This window comes from Mandrillus leucophaeus, unplaced genomic scaffold (genome assembly GCF_000951045.1).
Source record: "Mandrillus leucophaeus isolate KB7577 unplaced genomic scaffold, Mleu.le_1.0 Scaffold55, whole genome shotgun sequence".
In the NCBI taxonomy this organism is placed as follows: Eukaryota; Metazoa; Chordata; class Mammalia; order Primates; family Cercopithecidae; genus Mandrillus; species Mandrillus leucophaeus.
Window position 1 is genome coordinate 2,929,735 of NW_012105919.1, and position 19,545 is coordinate 2,949,279.

The window sequence follows — 19,545 nt, forward strand, 5'->3', positions numbered from 1 at the left end:
TTTTGAGATAGGGTCTTGCTCTGTCAACCAGGCTGGAGTGCAGTGGCACAATCACAGCTCCTCCTGAGTAGCTGGAACTACAGGCACATACCACCATGTCCAGCTATTTTTATGGTTTTTTGTTTTCTGTTTTGTTTTGTTTTTTGTAGGGACAGGGTTTCACCATGTTGCCCAGGATGGTCTCAAATTCCTGAGCTCAAGCGATCTGCCCACCTCAGTCTCCCAAAGTGTTGGGATTACAGGTGTGAGCTCAGCCCTGCCTATTTTCTCTGTGTCATTCCAATTTTTAGTATAGATACTGCTTAAGTAAGCACTTTGCTATTGATTTTGCAACTGATCCTGTTGACCAGGTTGTCCACTGATGTTCAGATGTTAACCTTTAATCAGTTTTTTGTTGTTATTGTTGTTAATGTTGTCATTTTATTAGTAAGAAGATATCAACATGATAAAGAACATCATTTCTTTTTAACTAAAGAGTAAAAGCAAATCCCCGAGGGGGAAATGTGGAAAACTACAGAATTGACCAATTGTGCTTATACTAGTTTAGTTATATGAGATTAAATAAACATACCTCAGAGTAGCCATGACAAATTGTATCCACTGTATTGCAGGAAAAACCTAAATAAAACAAGGAAAAAAGAATAAAATTAAACCTTTTACATTGAATATTCAACCTAACTCTATGTTCATTATTAACTATCTATACAGAATAAATTTTCTTCAAAGCCTAATCTCAAAACGTACTACAAGCCTGAGAATGAGTCAAAAGGCTGAACGGGCCCCTGGAAAGACAAGGTGCTCCTTTTTTCCTCTCTTATTTCTGTTTCTCTGGGAAATAGTATGATTTTTTAAAAAATAGAGATGTGGATTAAAAATGACTAAATGAAAAAAGCAAGCTAGCCAGGCACTGTGGCTCATACCTGTAATCCCGACACTTTGAGAGGCTGAGGTAAAAGGATCACTTGAGGCCAGAAGTTTAAGAAAAAAGAAACCTGGGTGAGAAAACTAATGAAAGGAAGAACAAAATGGAGAGGGGGTAGGAAAAATGTTGACAGAGAATACAGAGATGTGTGGAAAGAATAGGTAACAGAAAAGACAAATACTAGAGTTCACTGATAGGAAGAAAGAGGAAAGAGAATAACAGTAAAACAGAGAAACTGAAGAAAAGTTAGTAGTATGGAGAGAGAGACTGTGAGTGAAAAATGCAGAACAGGAAAGAAGAAAGGGAGAACACAAAGGAAGACAGGGAGAGCTTCTGAGCTTACCAAGTCCCAACTGTCCTCCAGAATGCTAGCCTCTAGTGAAAAGGTCATAGGGACTTCAGTCCCAGCTACCCTTGAGCAGCCGATCCTTCCTAGTCAGGTTCTGAATCCTGAAGCAGTGAACAGGTGGCTCCACCCCTACCCCAGTTGGGCTCCTCCTATACCTAATCCTGCCCTGTACCTTGAGGGCAAGGAGAGAGGTACTGACAAGTGCAGGAGAAAGCCAAACAGAAAGAACGAAAACAGAAAGACCAGGTGACAGGAAAACAAAGTTGTAAGTGGCATTAGGAATTAAAAGGAGCAAGAGGCAGAGTAATAAAAAACAGACAGATACAGAAGGGGCAGGATTGAGAAAAAAAGAATGAGTCATAGTGAAAAGACAAATAGAGCTGCAACAGAGAAATAGAACTAAAAAAAGGGGTGGGGGGAGAAATAAATGGGATAGAAAGGAGGTCTCCCTAAAATTTGCCCTTGTTTAGAGACAGAAGCCTGTGATGGAAAAGAGAGATTGCATATTCACTCAATTAATAAAGTTTTAGTAATACTAGTGAAAAGCTGAGGTGGTTATTAATGTTTGTCATCAATTACATTATTCATTAATACACTGATGCTTAAATATCAACTTTGTGCAAAGCAGTGTGTTATGGAAGATATAAAGATAAATAAGATACAGACCCAGCCTTCTAACAGCTTATAATATAGTAGGAAAAATGGCCTGAATACCAAAAATTCAAATGATCCGCGCACAGCAAGAATATACCTACACAGAGTAGCATTCAAAGAGGATTTGGAAGAACTGATAAAATTTGGACAAAGACTGGAGGAAAAAAGAGAGCAGAAGGAAGACCATTCATTTGAGTAATTTATCTTTCATCTAGCTATAATAGCATATAGTCTACAAATCCTTATTGATAACAAATTAAATCACTTGCATGACTAGAGTAATTTAAATACATGACTAATTTATTCATATCAGGTTAAAATTACAGTCCAAAGCAAAACAAAACACAGGCAGATGCAATGTCATGCACCTGTGGTCCTGGCTACTTGGGGGGTGGAGGCAGAAGGGTCTCTTGAGGCCAGGAGTTTGAGGCTGCAGTGTGCTATGACTGTTCCTGTGAACAGTCACTGCACTCCAACCTGGGCAGCACAGCAAAACACCATTTCTAAAACAAAATAAAACACGGCCAGGTGTGCTGACCCACGCCTGTAATCCCAGCACTTTGGGAGGTCAAGTCGGGTGGATCACTTGAGGTTAGGAATTTGAGACCAGCCTGGCCAACATGGCAAAACCTTGTCTCTACTAAAAATACCAATATTACCCAGGCGGGGTGGCATGCACCTGTAATCCCAGCTACTCGGGAGGCTGAGGCATGAGAATCACTTGAATCCAGGAGGTGGAGGCTACAGTAAGCCAAGATCATGACACTGCACTCCAGCCTGGATGATAGAGCGAGACTCCATCTCAAAATAATAAATAAATAAAAATAAAACAAAACAGAAACCAAACCAAATCAAACAAACAAAAAGATTATAGTCTATAGTGGAAGACCAGACATTGTTAAATAAAGGTTACGTTCTAATCACTTTGCTTAAATTGTTAGGTAAACAAATAAATAAAAATACCAGGAAATTTCTAGATCAGAAATCCCCAGCATAAAGTCTTAGGAAGTATTTTAAGGCCTCTACACACACGTCTTACCTCATAAAGGTGAGGAGACTACTGACAGTTTCACCAAGTGATAAGAAAATGCTTTGAGACAAAGGACTGTTGTTTCAGTCAAGAACAAATCTCATGTTGTTCAGAGAACAGCCATGCCAAATTAGTCTGCTGCTCTTGTCAGGACAATCAATGATGAATAACTTTTCTCTTTGGCATTCTCTTCTAAAACATCTATACCATCTACCAACATTTGGGGATCTACTTTCCAGTTTTTCTATCAAAATCAATCCCTTGCTTGCTGTATATTCAGTACTTTGTCCCTTTGAAGTATCTTTGGAAACAATCTTGCCATCTTCCTTTTCTAAAAAGGCTAACCCAAGCTCAAATGATGAAGTAGGTGATATTTACTTTGTTTTCCTTTATCTCTTTTTAGCAAAAAGCTCCTTGCATGCCTGCGGTCCCAATTACTCAGCAGGCTGAGGCAAGAGGATCTCTTGAGGTCGAGAGGTCCAGGCTACAGTGAGCTGTGTTTGCACCATTGCACTCACACTCCAGCCTGGGTGACAGAGTGAAACCCTGTGTTTATAACAACAACAACAAAAACAAAAACAAAACCAAAAAACAGCTGGATGTGGTGGCTCACGTCTATAATCCCAATACTTTTGGAGGCCAAGGCGGGTGGATCACAAGGTCAGGAGTTCAAGGCCAGCCTGGCCAAGATGGTGAAACCCCATCTCTACTAAAAATACAAAAATTAGCTGGGTATGGTGGCGGGCGCCTGGAATCCCAGCTACTAGGGAGGCTGAGACAGAGCATTGCTTGAACCCGGAAGGCGGAAGTTGCAGTGAGCCAAGATCATGCCATTGCACTCCAGCCTGGATGACAGAACGAGAGTTCATCTCAAAAATAAATAAATAAATAAAAGCTCCTTAGCAAGTTCACACCTATCCCAATTCTTAACTTATTGGGCTACTATATATTACATATCAATTGAAGTTAACACATATTCATAAAATTGCTATCATGAGCAAGTTACTCAAAGTCAAGAAAGACACTTGCCTTTGTAAAATATTTTTATTTAACCAAAAAGTTTTCTAAAAATAACATTTAAAGATTTCTAGGGCCAGGCATGGTGGAGCATGCCTGTAATCCCACCACTTTGGGAGGCCGAGGTGGGTGGATCACCTGAGGACAGGAATTCAAGACCAGCCTGACTTAACATGGTGAAATCCCATCTCTACTAAATACAAATAATTAGCTGGGCATGGTGGCGGGTGCCTGTAATGCCAGCTAGCTACTCAGGAGGCTGAGGCAGGAGAATTGCTTGAACCCAGGAGGTGGAGGTTGCAGTGAGCCAAGATTGTATCATTGCACTCCAGCCTGGGCAACAAGAAGTGCTTTTGAGTTATATCTTAGTAACATTATTGCCAATAAAATGAAGTTTGGAACAAAAGCAAGGAAGGAAATGCCCAGTGCTAGAATTCATGGTGTAATGATTAATGGATATGTTTCTGTCTGACTAAAAAGGATAATACTCAGAATATAAAGTATAAAACAAACATTGTAAGAGGGAACTGAAGATAAAGATTGTAAGAGGGCACTTGACTACTCTAAATAAATCCACCACTCCTGGACTGAACAAATTACACTCCAGAATTTTGATAAAACTTGCCAGTTAACCTAATAAACCATTTGAGAAAAATTTGAGAGTTCATGTAAAAATGGGAAAGTTGCTAGAAACCTGGTGATAACTAAATTAAAGGCAAAAAGATGGTGAAATCTGCAAACCAAACCATACATCAAGGATCTTAGTATTGATCCCAAATAAGAATCTAGAATGAATTGTCCAAAAGATGTGTTTGCAAACAATTAGAAAAAAAAAAGTAACTGCTAAGTCGGCATGGGTTTACCTAAAAAAAAAAAAAAAAAAAGGCTGGGTGCAGTGGGTCACACCTATAATCTCAACACTGGAGGTCAAGGCAGGAAGGATCACTTGAGACCAGGAGGTCAAGATCGGCCCAGACAACATAATAAAACCCCGCCTCTACAAAAAATACAAAAATCAGTCAGGCATGGTGGCACATGCCTATAGTCCTAGCTACTATAAAGGCTGAAATAGGAGAACCGTTTGAGCCCAGGAGTTTGAGGCTGCAGTGAATCATGATTGCACCACTGCACTCCAGCCTGGGCAACAGAGGGAGAACCTGTCTCAAAATAATAATAATGCCAGACTAATCTGTTCTCTTTTTGGATAGAATTACTAGACATATATCTGAAATTCTAACAAAGCATTTGGTGAGACATTTCATGCAATAAAAATTAGAAAACAGACCAGGTGCGGTGGCTCATGCCTGTAATCCCAGCACTTTGGGAGGCTGAGACAGGCAGATCATCTGAGGTCAGGAGTTCAAGATCAGCCTGGCCAACATGGAGAAACCCCATCTTTACTAAAAATACAAAAATTAGCCAGGTATGGTGGCACATGCCTGTAATCCCAGCTACCAGGGAGGCTGAGGCAGAAGAATTGTTTGGACCCGGGAGGCGGAGGTTGCAGCGAGCCGAGATAGCGCCACTACGCCCCAGCTTGGGTGACAGAGCAACTCCATCTAAAAAAAAAAAAAATTAGAAAATACAGGCTGGATGCAATGACTTATGCTGTAATCACAGTTACTCAGGAGACTGAGGTGGAAGGGTCCCTTGAGCCCAGGAGTTTGAGGCTTCGGTGAGTTACGATCACACTACTGCACTTCAGCCTGGGTGACACGGTAAGATCCTGTTTCTACAACAAATAAAGTAAAAAATTACCCAGGTATGGTGGCACATGCCTGTAGTCCTAGCAACTCGGGAGGCTGAGGTGGGAGGATAACTTGAGTTTGAGGTTACAAAGAGTTATGATCACACCACATAATGAGACCCTGTCTCTCAAAAAGAAAAAAGAAAAACAAAGTAGACAAAGTAGAAGCATAATTAAGGTCATTCACTGCACAAATAAACCTAAGTGAATGCTAAGTAATTGATCAATATTAACCTAGCAATGACTTCTATTGATATGAACCAGCATACTGACTTGGCACTGTTCTGTAAAACATTTTCATCAATGACTTGAAATAAAACATAGTGAGCATATTTATCAAATGAGTATTACGTATCTATTGTTGCATAACAATTTTCTACAAATTTGGTGGCTTAAAATACACATTTATTATCTCACAGCTTCTGTGGGTCAGAAGTCCATAGCATGGCTTAACTGGGTCCTCTACTTCGGGGTCCCTCAAAAGGCTATAATCAAGATATCGGCCACAGGTAGAGCTTCCCTCATTTGAAGGCTCAAATAGGGAAGAATCTGGCTCCAAGCTCACGTCATTGTTGTAATTCAGTTCTGTGAGGGCTGTTAGACTGAGGGCCTCGGTTCCTAGCTGTTACCGAAAGGCTTCACTCAGTTCCTTGCCATATGGACTTCCGCAAGATCTTCTCCTAGAAAGATGGAAGGTACAATCTTATGTAAACAAATCACTGAAGCAAGATCCCATCACCTTTCGCATATTGTTTTGGTCATAGATCTTACTAAGGGATTATACAAGAACACGAACATCCAGAGGCAGGGATCACTGGAGGTCATCTTAGAGTCTGCCTACCACTGTGTATTCCTCCAACACATCAAGCATTTTTCCACTTCAGATCATTTGCAACAGTTGTTTCCTCTGTCTTGAGTGCCCCTTCCTCCAGATAATCACAATGGGGTCCTTCTCATCCTTCAAGTATCAGCTCAAATATCATCTCTGAAATGTAACGTTTATCAAATTTCCAAGTACCCTGGTTATATGTTTGTTGTCGGATTCCCCCAATAGACTATAACTTCCTTGAGGGCAGGTAACTTATCTGTTGCGTTCTAAATAAAATGCTATTTATAATAATACCTGTAGTTGTCGAGCTTTTGAAATGTGGCCAATCCAAGTTGAGACATGTTGTAAGTGTAAATATCCACTGAATTTCAAAGTATAAAAGAAAGGGTGTAAAATATCTCAATGACATATTTATATTGATTGTATGTTGCAAGGATATTTGGGATATTATCTAACTTTTTTTTTTTTTTTTTGAGACAGAGTCTCGCTCTGTTGTCCAGGCTGGAGTGCAGTGGTGCAATCTCAGCTCACTGCAACCCCCACCTCCAGGGTTCAAGCAATTCTCCTGTGTCAGCCTCCTAAGTAGCTGGGACTACAGGCGCCAGCCACCATGCCTGGCTAATTTTTGCATTTTTAGTAGAGACACGGTTTTACCATGTTGGCCAGGCTGGTCTCAAACTCCTGACCTCAGGTGATTGACCCGCCTCGGCCTCCCAAAGTGCTGGGATTACAGGAATCAGCCACCGCGCCCGGCCTATTATCTAAATTATTACACAAGATTATTTTGGATATCTGGAGATACAGTATCTCCAGTACCTAAAACAGTGCTTAGAAGAGGCACTCAGTATTTGTTGAATATTTACTCAACAATGTACCAAACTTGTGAGGAATGACAGACTTAAGATCTAAAAAGATCTAAACACTTCAGAATGAGTTGTATTAAATAAAAGTTAATAGAAATAAATGTAAGTATACTGTACTTGGGTCTAAAAAACCAACAGGGCAGAGATTAAGAATATAACAATTATCTTATTTTTAAAATCTTAAGTGCTACTATCCAATAGAAACATAACGTGTGTCACATATGTAATCTTAAATTTTCTAAACGCAACATAAAAAAGCAAGAAAAAATAAGTGACTTTTTTTTTTTTTTTTGAGACAAGGTCTCACTCTGTCACTCTTGCTTAATTATAATGGTACAATCATAGCTCACTGCAGTATCAAACTTCTGGGCCCAGAGATCCTCCCACTTCTACCTCCCAAGTAGCTAGGAATGCGTGCCTCCTATCATGCCTGGCTGATTTTTAAATTTGTTGTAGAGATGAGGTATTGCTGTGTTGACCAGGCTGGTCTCAAGTTACCCTCTAGCCTTGGCCTCCCAAAATGTTGGGATTACAGGCGTGAGCCACTGTGCCTGACTGAAATTAATTTTAATAATACACTTATTGGCTGGGTGGGGTGGCTCACACCTGTAGTCCCAGAACTTTGGGAGGCCAAGGTAAGCGAATCGCTTGAGCTCAGGAGTTCAAGACCAGATAACATGGTGAAACCCCATTTCTACAAAAAAATACAAAAATGAGCTGGGCTTGGTGGCACGTGCCTTCGGTCCCAGCTACTCAGGAGGTGGAGGCGGGAGGTTCGCTTGACCCCAGAGGTGGAGGATTGGGGTGAGGCAGAAGTTGCAGTGAGTCAAGATTGGGCCACTGCATGCCAACCTGGGTGACAGTGAGATCCTGTCTCAAAAAGTAATAACAACCTATTTTATTTAACTGAAGTATCCCAATTATTATCACTGCAATGTGTAATCAATGTAAGTATGTCATTGAGATATTTTACATTTTTAATTTTGTACTTTGAAGTTCAGTGGGTAGTTACACTTCCATGTCTCAACTTGGATTGGGTACATTTCAAAAGTTCAGTCGCTACATGTATTATTATAAATGCATTTCTATTTAGATAGCTTTTATAACTAGGTTATGGAGGCTGTTGCATTTGGATTTTATCCTGCAGAAGTGCCATTATAAATTCCTGAGCATTATAAAGGCTTTAGTGAGTACATACTTTATGCCAGGCACCACTCTCAATGCTTCATATGCATTAACTAATTTCATCTACTCACAATCCTATGAATTATTATTACTATCCTAATTTTACATGATAAAATTGTGAATATTAACACAATGGCAATATACAGTACTAAAAGATGAGACTGACAAGAGTTAGGTTATTTTTATTTACTTACTTATATCCCTCTTTGACTTAGATAATATTTCAGGTCATTTACAAAACTACATAAATAAGACAAAATAACATGAGTTGAAAGTGGGACAAAAGAAGGAACATTTCTGCTGATGTGACTTGATTCCTGAATGTTAAACTCTGAGTTTTTAAATGTTATTTTATTGCAAAAACAGTATTAACATAATAGAAATCCAAAGTAAAAAGTTTCCTGTAGTCCTATTATCTCGCTAAAACAATGATTTAATTCTTGCCTATATGCATATCCCATTTTTACAAATTTGCAGTAACTGCAGCTAGTATTTTACATTCTATTCTTTTTTCTCAGCATTATGCCATAATTTTTTCCTTTTATTAGTCTTATGTGCTTTCACTCCACTCCCTCAGACTGTACCCAATGTTAAATCCTAGTGTATTTCTCTGTATTTTTTCTCTATGCTCAGCAATACACATTCAAATATATACACACATATATGGCAAGGGGTATTGCTGAGGCGGCAGGGTTTTTAAAAATGGGATCATATGTTTCTGTACACACTGCTTTTCACACTATTTCACAGATATCTTTCTGCTTTAATAGAAATAGTTATAATCCATTTTGATTGTTACATAATATTCCACATAAAATCATTTATCCAGCAATTCTTCTAATGATGGACATGCAGATTATTTTTGTTTTCTGCAAACAATGCAGCAATAAACATCCCAACACATATAATCTCCTTCTGTGCTGATTTGTTGTTGTTGTTAGAGGCAAGGTCTCATTATGTTGCCCAGGCTGGTCTTGAATTCCTGGGCTCAAGGGTCCTCCCACCTCAGCCTCCTGAGTAGCTGGGACCACAGGCATGTGCCACCATGTCTAGCTAAAAGTTGTTTAAATTGCTTGTAGAGATGGGGTCTCCCTATGTTGCCCACGCTGGTATTGACCTCCTGGGTTCAAGCATCTTCTTGCCTCAGGCTCCTAAAGTGCTGGGATTACAGGTGTGAGGCACTGCATCTGGCCTTAATCTCATTTTTTCCATGAACTTTTTGAAGTCTGCTTGCATGTGGTCCAAGAAGGGAATGTAAAAAGAGCCAAAAGTATTTTGAGACACAGACATGGAATAGTTTCTCCTTCAGACCAAAAAAAAAAAAAAATTTAGGCCTCACAGGAAAGGTAATAAGCAAAATCAAACTAAGCAAATTATATAGTGTGTTACAAGTTGAAAGTACTATGGAAAAAAATAATGAGGGGAAAGGAGATGGAAAGCAGGGCAGTCAGGTAGAAGCAATTTTTAAAAGATGGTCAGGATAGGTCTCAGTAGGAGGTTGAGGTTTCAGCAAAGACTTGAGGGAAGTCAAGTAGTCAGCCATGTGGATATCCTAAAAGAAAGCGTTCCAGAGGGAGAAAATACAAAGGTCTTGAGGTAAGGGACATGCATTGTGTATACCAGGAATAGCAAAGAGGTCAGTGAAACTGGGGCCTCACTGGCTTAAGGACAGAAAAATGGGAGTTTATATATTAATTGCCTTAGCCAATCATGCTATTTTTCTTCCTCTTCACTCCAGTTGCTATGCTGAGTCTTGTGGACATTCATGCAACATGCCCCCTCCTCTTCACCTCCATACAACACCCAGGGTAACTCTTTTGATTTTCCACATCAGTGTCAACTGTGGGATTTTATGACTTCCAAAATATGCTGGAACTATACTCAGTTTATTTTTGTAGATCATCATCAAGGTCCTGAGGCCAAAAATCTAATTATTATTATTATTATTGTTTTTTTTAGACGGAGTTTCACTCTTATTACCCAGGCTGGAGTGAAATGGTGCAATCTCGGCTCACTGCAACCTCCACCTCCCAGATTCAAGCAATTCTCCTGCCTCAGCCTTCTGAGTAGCTGTGATTACAGGTGCCCACCACCGCACCCGGCAAATTTTTATATTTTTAGTAAAGACACGGTTTCACCATGTTGGCCAGTCTGGTCTCAAACTTCTGACCTCAGGTGATCCACCCGCCTTGGGCTCCCAAAGCGCTAGGATTACAGGTGTGAGCCACCGTGCCCAGCCCAAAAATCTAATTATATCTTAACACAACTGACTAGGACCAGAGCGCTATTCAAAGGAAGGATTGGGACAATTACTTTTGCAGTTTATAGCAAAAGTGCCAATTTTTCCTTTCCCTATCCAACCAATCCTCTTCCCTTACTTCTACAAAACCTACTTTTAGGCCAGGCATGGTGGCTCACGCCTGTAATCCCAGCACTTTGGGAGGCCGAGGCGGGTGGATCATTTGAGGTCAGGAGTTCAAGATGAGCCTGGCCAACATGGTGAAACCCCATCTCTACTAAAAATACAAAAAAAAAAAAAAAAATTAGCCAGGTGTGGTGGCAGACGTCTGTAATCCCAGCTACTCAGGAGGCTGAGGTAGGAAAATCACTTGAACCCAGGAGGTGGAGGTTGCAATGAGCTGAGGTCAGGCCTCTGAACTGCAGCCTGAGTGATCAAGTGACTCTGTCTCGAAAAAAATTAAAAAATAAAAAATAAAAACCTACTTCTAAACTAACCATGACTAGATAGTCACTGTTGATCAATTCTACTAACTAGGTATAACCAAAGTTACTTATACTGAGAAGTGAATAATTTTAGAAGTTTAAATGTTTTATGAAGAAATTTTAAAACTCTTAATAGCTCCATATAGACTACAGAACAGAAAACTCTTAGTTTGACTTCAAGATTCTCCCCTACCTGGGCTTAAAACTGTTTTACTATCTCCCGTTTTGAGAACTCCCTCCAACCAAGCCAGTCATTCTCCCAAAGCATCATGTTCATTCCCACATCTGCTCCTTTTCCACTTGTTCTCTAAAATGTTCTTTCTTCCAAGGCTTAACTCTATTTCCACCAATTACATAAAGCCTTGTTTCACCACCTCTTTGGGGTATCCATTTTCTGGCCAGAAACCTCTGTGGCCACAGTGCCTTTACCCGAGTTCTTGTCCTGCATCCAGGAAGAATGAGGTATGTGGACAATGAAGGGTGAAAAAGACAAAGATGAGCTTTAATGAGCGTTACAGCGGCTCAGAGGAGACCTGCAGTGGATAGTTCCTCTCTGTAGGCAGGTTGTCCATCGAGTATTCAGTTCTCAGTAGAGAGGAGGCCCTGGAGAGGGTGGCTCCTCTCTGCAACTGATCGTCCTGATGTCTGCAGCTCTCAGAAGAGAAGAGGCCCTGGAGAGGGTGGCTCTTCTCTGCCCACAGGTTGTCTCTGCAGCTCTCAGCAGGCAGGGTAGGTCCTTTCTGCAACTGGTTGTTCCGTCATCTCCAACTATCATCGGAGAGGGTAGCTCCTCTCTTAGGCTGGTTGACCCATAGGTCTCTGCCCTCTTGGTCCTCTGGCAGTCCTCTGCCCTGCTCTGGGTGAGCCCAGGGCTTTTATGGACCTCAGAGAGAAGTACATGCCGATTGGTCCATGGGCAGCCATGGCAGGCCAAGAAGATGCACTACGAGTCCCTACTCCAGTCTGCAGGACTGGCAGCCTGGACCCCTGTCTTCAGGCCCTCCCTGACCTGAAGGTGGGGGTCTTACTGGGGACTCACCCTCTTCTACCCAGGAATCAATCTGCCTCCCGCTGCCATTCTTGGCCCCAAGCCTGCTCTGACATTGGAGCAGGGCATGAGAGTGGAGAGAGGCCAGGCGGTGGGAGCAGACACTCCTGAGCTTGCAGGGATTGCGGTAGGGTGTCTAGCTGGTCCCCCAAGGGTGCAGGCTGCAGAGATGCCCAGGTCCTACACCTGGGAGGGCAGCCACAATGGCACCAGGGGCTCCTGAGTCAACTCAGAAGGGGCAGGGTTCCCACAGGCTTCATGGAGTGTGCAGCCCTACTCATACCTCCCTGCTGCAGCTGGCTGCCATCAATAGGGCAAACTCAAATTTTTCTGAACTTCCCCAAACACACACACACACACACGACTCTTTCAAAATTTATATATAATCAAACTGGTTGTCCATGATTGGATCCTGTTATCACTGATGACTATTTATACACATAAATTTTGGATACATACAATGGTTAATTATAGCAGTAAGTCCCTTACAATGCATTGTATATGTTCTCTTACCCTTACATGCATTTGTTCATCAAATCTTGTGAATTCTACCCTTTAAAAGTTTGTCAATTCCATCCACACTTCAGCCTTATTATGTCCTACTGTACGACCTTAACCTCTTCCAACTAGACTACTGCCATACCCCATTAATTGGCTTCAGTCCAATCTTCTCACTTTCAATCCATTCCCTTCATTCCTGAGTAATGTTTTTGTTTTGAGACAGAGTCTTGCTCTGTTGACCAGACTGGAGTGCAGTGACAGCAATTAGGGCTGACTGCAGCCTCGACCTCTCAGGTCCAAGTGATCCTGCTGCCTCAGCCTTCCAAGTACCTGGGACCACAGGCACACACTAACACACATGGCTAATTTTTCTACTTATCGTAGAGACGAGGTTTCATTACATTGCCCAGGCTGACCTGAGTGCTGTGTCTACACACAAATCTAACCTTATTCTCCTGGTTAAAACTTCTGGTGACTCCAAACTCTTTAGCGTGGTGAGACCTTTTCAAATCCGCCCCATGGAAGCTCAGTAATAATCAACCAAAACAAAAAAGAGTGGCAGCAGCTGCTGCCCCAGTTCGCCTTTACACAGACTGATCTCAACCAGTTCCCCAATATGCCTGTGCATAATTTTCCCATTGTTAGAAATGCCCTGTTTCTCTTTGCCTCATGCACACCCCGTCTTATTTCAAGGTCCAGCTCAAAAGTCACCTCCTGTCTACAACTTCCTCTGATGCTCCTGAGCAGGGCTGGCTGAATCCCTGCCTCTTTACAATAAGTAAATACAGTCTTTTTAAAATTTCTTTTCTTTTTTTGCTGAGACCTTGTCTCGCTCTGTCACCTAGGCTGAAGTGCAATGGTGCAATCTCGGCTCACCCGAACCTCCGCCCCTTGGGTTCATGCAATTCTCCTGCCTCAGCCTCCTGAGTAGCTGGGATTACAGGCACGTGCCACCACACTCGCCTGATTTTTGTATTTTTAGTACAGACGGTGTTTCACCATGTTGACCAGGCTGGTCTCGAACTCCTGACCTCAGGCAATCCACCTGCCTCGGCCTCCCAAAGTGCTGGGATTACAGGCGTGAGTCAACGCGTCCAGCCAGAAATAATATTTTACAGCAATTACACTGTAATTGATGATTATTCCTATGCCGCCTCCTCCCCCAACAAGGTGCTTGCCTTCAACACAGAACTGTCTTGTTCCTGTCTATTCCGTAGCCTCGCAGGCAACGCCAGCATCTGGCACAAGCCAAGGACCGAGTCTACCTGCGGAACATAATTATTAGAATTGCGTCTGGGGTTCCTGGAGGGTGGGCCTTGGCTGGGCGGATCCCAGGAGCCTGGCGTCTCCCAGGGGAGGTGCTCACCTCAGGGCGGGTCTAAGACGGCCCTGCCTGCCACACTAACCGCCAAGCCTGGCCAAGAAGCTCAGGGAAGCCGCGTAGCCACTGCCCGCCTGGGTCAGGGCGGTGACGGAACCTGACTGATAATAACAGCTGAACTTGACTGACAGACTGACCTAGGGTTGGAGCGGGTCCCAACCAACTGCCTGACGGCCCAAAGTTAGTAAGAAGGGATGGCAGGCCTTGTCACCGTCGAAGGAGAGGAAGGGCAGCAAAGGAATTGCTGTAGCGTTCCTACGCGCGCTTCGCGCCTCTTCTCACGCGGAGCAGGAAAGGAAGTGGGCGAACCCGCCGGGAGACTCGCCGAGTGCGCGCGCGCAGCAGCCCATTTTCCCGCCCCCAACGTGGCCCGCCCTTTTACCCAGGCCCTACGCGAGCTTCGCCGAGTACGCGTGCGCGACAGCTTTCTCCCCACCCCCCCCCCCCCCCCCCCCTCACGTGGCCCCACCCTCTCACCCTAGACAGACGGGAGCCTCCTGGGGTGTCCACGTGAGCGCGCGTGAGCCCGCCCCCCCCAGTCACGTGATCGCTGACTCCCGGCGTTCTCCACTACGGCTTACCTACCTCCCTTGCCCGGAACCCGGCGATATGGCTGCCGCTGTGTCCCGCGCCGCGTCTCTCTCCCAGCTGCTTCCCCTTCTCCTGGGCTTCCTGCTCCTCTCCGTTCCGCATGGCGGCAGCGGCCTGCACACTAAGGGCGCCCTTCCCCTGGATACGGTCACTTTCTACAAGGTAACAGGGGCGTGGGACGTCGCGCGCAGGTGCTGTCGGGCCGCCTGGAAGAGCGCGCGCTCGTGGATGGACGCTGGACACCGGGAGCTGACGGGAGGTGGTCTGTAGCAATGGTCCCAGGGCTTCCCGGAGTCCTACAGGCCTAGTGGACTCTGAGCCGGGGGAATGTTATGACCATCGGGCATGCACGCTTCAGGGCCCCGGCGCACCCGTGCTTTTGCAGCATTTATACTTGCATCCTCCCTTGCAAAGATGCAGCCGAGGGAACTGTGTTCCCCTTCCCTTCACCTAGGGGGAGAGGGTGGTGCCTGAAGAGATCCAACCGTCGAATCCTAAGTGCGAGAACCGGAGAGTGGTGCGAGGCCGACGCCACTGGGCTCCTGGCTGTGGTAGCGGGGAGGGATTGGCGGGGAGAAATGCAGGCGCATTAGCCTGCATGTTCACGCCCCTCTTCCCCAGGCATGGATTGCAGCCTGCTTTGCATATGCAAACAATGATCAGATATCATACATCTTGAATAGTGCAAGCTTGAAGAATAAGCTTCAGTTCAGCCACCCTGAAAAGCAGGGGCCCCCAACCACCAGGCCCGTCGGTGGCCTGTTAGAAACCGGGCCGCACAGCAGGAGGTGAGCGGCGGGTGACCGAGCATTACATCCTGAGCTCCACCTCCTGTCACATCAGCTGCGGCATTAGATTCTCATAGGAGCACGACCTTTATTGTGAACTGCGCATGTGAGGGATCCAGGTTGTGTGCTGCTTATGAGAATCTAATGCCTGATGATCTGAGGTGAAACAGGTTCATGTAGAAACCACCCAACCCCCCACCCCTGTGGAAAAATTGTCTTCCATGAAACCAGTCCTTGGTGCCAAAAAGGTTGGGGATAGCTGTTGTAGAAAACATCTTGGGTTTGGCAACAAAATGAATAAAATTGGATCAAGGCATGGAAGAATTTGCCACTACCTCTGCCCCTCCCCCTTCCATTTTTGCAGAATTAGGGATCCTGGCCTGGGTAAATGGACGGTTGGAAATGGTGGCAGAATGCAATACCGCAGTCCCAGTCCCCTCCTCTTGCACCTGTCTTCACCCACGAGCAGCTTTTAACTTCCTCTAGGAGATGGGCAAGCTTAGTGTTGCGAGAGAGCCAGTCATTTCATTTTCGAGTTTTGTACTCATTGTGGGGAAGTGAAACCAAGAAGTAGTTTTCTCCAGTGGTTGAAGTCTTCCCTGTTTTCAAGCATTCCCTGTCATGGACTTGGCACTTGTAGCTCATTCAAGGCAAAGTTTCAAGAATTTAAAAGTGTAGGCCGGGCATAGTGGCTCATGCCTGTAATCCCAGCACTTTGGGATGCTGAGGTGGGTGGATCTCCTGAGGTCAGGCGAGACCAGCCTGACTAACAAGGTGAAACCCTGTCCCTACTAAAAATATAAAAATTAGCTGGGCGTCGTGGCAGGCACCTATAGTCCCAGCTCCTTGGGAGGCTGAGACAGGACAATTGCTTCAACCCGGGAGGCAGAGGTTGCAGTAAGCCAAGATTGCACCACTGCACTCCAGCCTGGGCGACAGAGCGAGACTCCATCTCAAAAAAAAAAAAAAAAAAAAAGTGTGGGCCGGGTGTGGTGGCTCATGCCTGTAATCCTGGCACTTTGGGAGGTGGAGGTGGGTGGATCACCTGAGGTCAGGAGGTGGAGACCAGCCTGGTCAACATGGTGAAACCCTGTCTCTACTAAAAATACAAAGATTAGCTGGGCGTGGTGGTGGGCGCCTGTAATCCCAGCTACTGGGGAGGCTGAGGCAGGAGAATTGCTTGAACCCGGGAGGCGGAGGTTGCAGTAACCTGTGATCATGCCATTGCACTGCAACAAGAGCAAAACTCTGTCTCAAAAAAAAAAAAAAGGTGTAGGTATGGCTGGTTGGTTGTCAGGCACACTCAGACACACCCTACAGCACCCTATGCTTTGGGGGCCTTTATTGGCAAAGTGACACCCCTACCCTACCCTGCTCCATGGGAGTGAGATAATATCACAGAACAAGTGTAACCCAAAGGGAAACTTTGCACCATAAAGCTAACAGTGTTTTCTACTATTATCACCCTAATCTAGGTCAACATTACAATAGCCTCTTCTCTGGTCTCCCTGCTTCCACTCTTGAGTCTCCACACAGTAGCCTAAGTCCTACATGACCTGATTCCTGGCTTCCCATTCATCTCCCAACCATTCTCCTCCTGTCTTTTGAATATTCCTTGCTCTTTACTGCCTTAGGATGTGTTGCACTAGTTGTTCCTTGTGACTGGAATATTCTCTGCCCAAACTTTGAAAGGCTAGTTGGTTACTTCTCATCATTCAGACTTAGGTTAAGTGTTTCCTTCTTAGAATTCTTCCTTGATTTATCTTCCCCCAGTCCAAAGTGCCAGTCACGTTAATCTGTTTTATTTCTCCATACAGCACTCATCACTGATTTTTTAAAAATCCATTTTGCTATCTTTCTCTCTCCCTGGAATATTATGTGCTCATGAAGAAGCTCCTTGTCTGTTTTGTTCCTGATCATCTGCACTGCGTAGCAGATTACCTGTCTCATAGAAGGTGCACAATAACTAATTTGTTGCATGAATGAACAAAACGTTTTCTTCAGTCTCTTTTCAGATCTTCTCTTCATCACCATTGAACCAAAGGGAAATGTACTAGTGTTGTGTCTGGCAGCCTTGTTCCACGCTTTGCCTTTTGGTGATTTCCAGTATCTTTTTTTGTTGTTGTTGTTGTTTCTTTCCCTTCACCATCACTAGAATGTTAGCTTCATGATCTAAGAGATCCCATTTTGTTCCCTGCTGTGTTCACTTAGTATGGGGCCTGGCACATGATAGATCCTTAGTAACTTTTTATTCAGTGAACGAATGAATGAATAATGAACTTATCTATACTTTAAAGAAGTGAGTTGCCTAATTATAGGTAATGGTAGAGCTGATTCCTACCAGCCCATTGGACACCAAGGGCTGGTAGGAAGTAGATGAGGAAAATAGATTTCTAAAGCTATCATTAAGAGATAACAGGCCGGGCGCGGTGGCTCAAGCCTGTAATCCCAGCACTTTGGGAGGCCGAGACGGGCGGATCACGAGGTCAGGAGATCGAGACCATCCTGGCTAACACGGTGAAACCCCGTCTCTACTAAAAAATACAAAAAACTAGCGGGGCGAGGTGGCGGGCACCTGTAGTCCCAGCTACTCGGGAGGCTGAGGCAGGAGGATGGCGTAAACCCGGGAGGCGGAGCTTGCAGTGAGCTGAGATCCGGCCACTGCACTCCAGCCTGTGCGACAGAGCGTGACTCCGTCTCAAAAAAAAAAAAAGAGAGAGATAACAGACCACTTCGGGAGGCCAAGGCGAGTGGATCACGAGGTCAGGAGATCGAGACCATCCTAGTTAACACGGTGAAACCCTGTCTCTACTAAAAATACAAAAAAATTAGCTGGGCGTGGTGGCAGGCGCCTCTAGTCCCAGCTACTTGGGAGGCTGAGGCAGGAGAATGGCATGAATACGGGAGGCGGAGCTTGCAGGGAGCCGAGATGGTGCCACTGCACTTCAACCTGGGTGACAGAGTGAGACTCTGCCTCAAAAAAATAAATAAATAAATACATAACAGACTAAGATAACAAGAGAAAATTCTTTATGCGAATGTTTGCCATTCAAAACCATTCTGCCTTACCCTTGTAACTAAGAATGGTGGAAGTAAAAGGTGGAGATCTCTGAATTATATTTTAATGTTAGACCACCGTATAATTATTAATATTATTCCATAATACAAATGCAGGCCCTTGAAAGTAGGTATCCCGTGTTGTGCTTTTTAAACAAGTGCTTCTCCCTTTCCCCAACATGTAGCATCTGCTACAAAGCCTGTCAGAGTATTGTTCATTCATCAGATATTTTCAGAACATCTGCCACGTTCTAGGCACTGTTGGGCACTAGGGATACAGCAGAAAACAGGTCAGACAAGGTCCTTATTCTCATAAATGTATATTCTAGTGGAGAGGATGGAAAACAAGCAAATAAGGATTTCAGAGAGTGAGTAATGCACTGAAGAAAATACAGCAGGGTAATGATACCAGGGTATGATGAAAATGCAGCCATATTAGACAGTCTGATTGGAGGAGTCCCCAGTAGCAGGGGACATTTGAACTGAGCCTTGAATGACAAAGAGATAACCATGAAAAGAACTGGGGAAAGGACATTCCAGCCAGCAGAGAGCAAATGAAAAAGCTCTGAGTGGGAGTAAGTTTCATGTGCTGAACTGAAATAAGGCCAGCTGGGCCAGAGGGATGTGAACTCATTTGTATTTTAAGTCTTTCCTGCTTTTAGGCCTCCAGAGCTCAGGCTTTTTGGCATTTAAAGATGACCTGTTCTGGTGTCTTTTCCTCCCTCCTTTGTGTCCCTAAACAGTGTTAAAGATTTTTAAAAACCAAGAGGACATCAGTACACGGTAAAGGACAAAGACTAACAAGAACATTGTATCTTTTTTTTTTTTTTTTTTTTTTTTTTTTTAAGCCAGCTGTGTT

General features: G+C 44.0%; 2 protein-coding genes across 6 annotated transcripts in view; one reads left to right on the forward strand and one right to left on the reverse strand.

The window, feature by feature from the left end:
- TMEM116 (transmembrane protein 116) overlaps positions 1–14,605 on the reverse strand; it is an 83,738-nt gene extending 69,133 nt beyond the window's left edge. For 3 of the 4 annotated variants that reach the window (XM_011997896.1, XM_011997895.1, XM_011997894.1), the window contains exons 1-2: positions 14,388–14,605; positions 572–618 (exon numbers count right to left, since the gene is read on the reverse strand). Coding sequence is in view for 3 of the 4 variants with exons in the window: in XM_011997895.1 (XP_011853285.1) it covers positions 572–585 (14 nt within the window). In the remaining variant the exon portion in view is untranslated. Of the gene's footprint in view, positions 1–571; positions 619–920; positions 993–1,265; positions 1,444–14,387 lie in introns of all 4 variants that reach the window. The other variant, XM_011997892.1, reaches the window with a different exon arrangement.
- Positions 14,606–14,714: 109 nt separating this feature from the next.
- ERP29 (endoplasmic reticulum protein 29) overlaps positions 14,715–19,545 on the forward strand; it is a 10,888-nt gene continuing 6,057 nt past the window's right edge. The window contains exon 1 of one of the 2 annotated variants that reach the window (XM_011997897.1): positions 14,715–15,003. In XM_011997897.1, coding sequence (XP_011853287.1) covers positions 14,860–15,003 — 144 coding nt within the window. In that variant the 5' untranslated portion in view covers positions 14,715–14,859. The remainder of the gene's footprint in view (positions 15,004–19,545) is intronic. The other variant, XM_011997898.1, reaches the window with a different exon arrangement.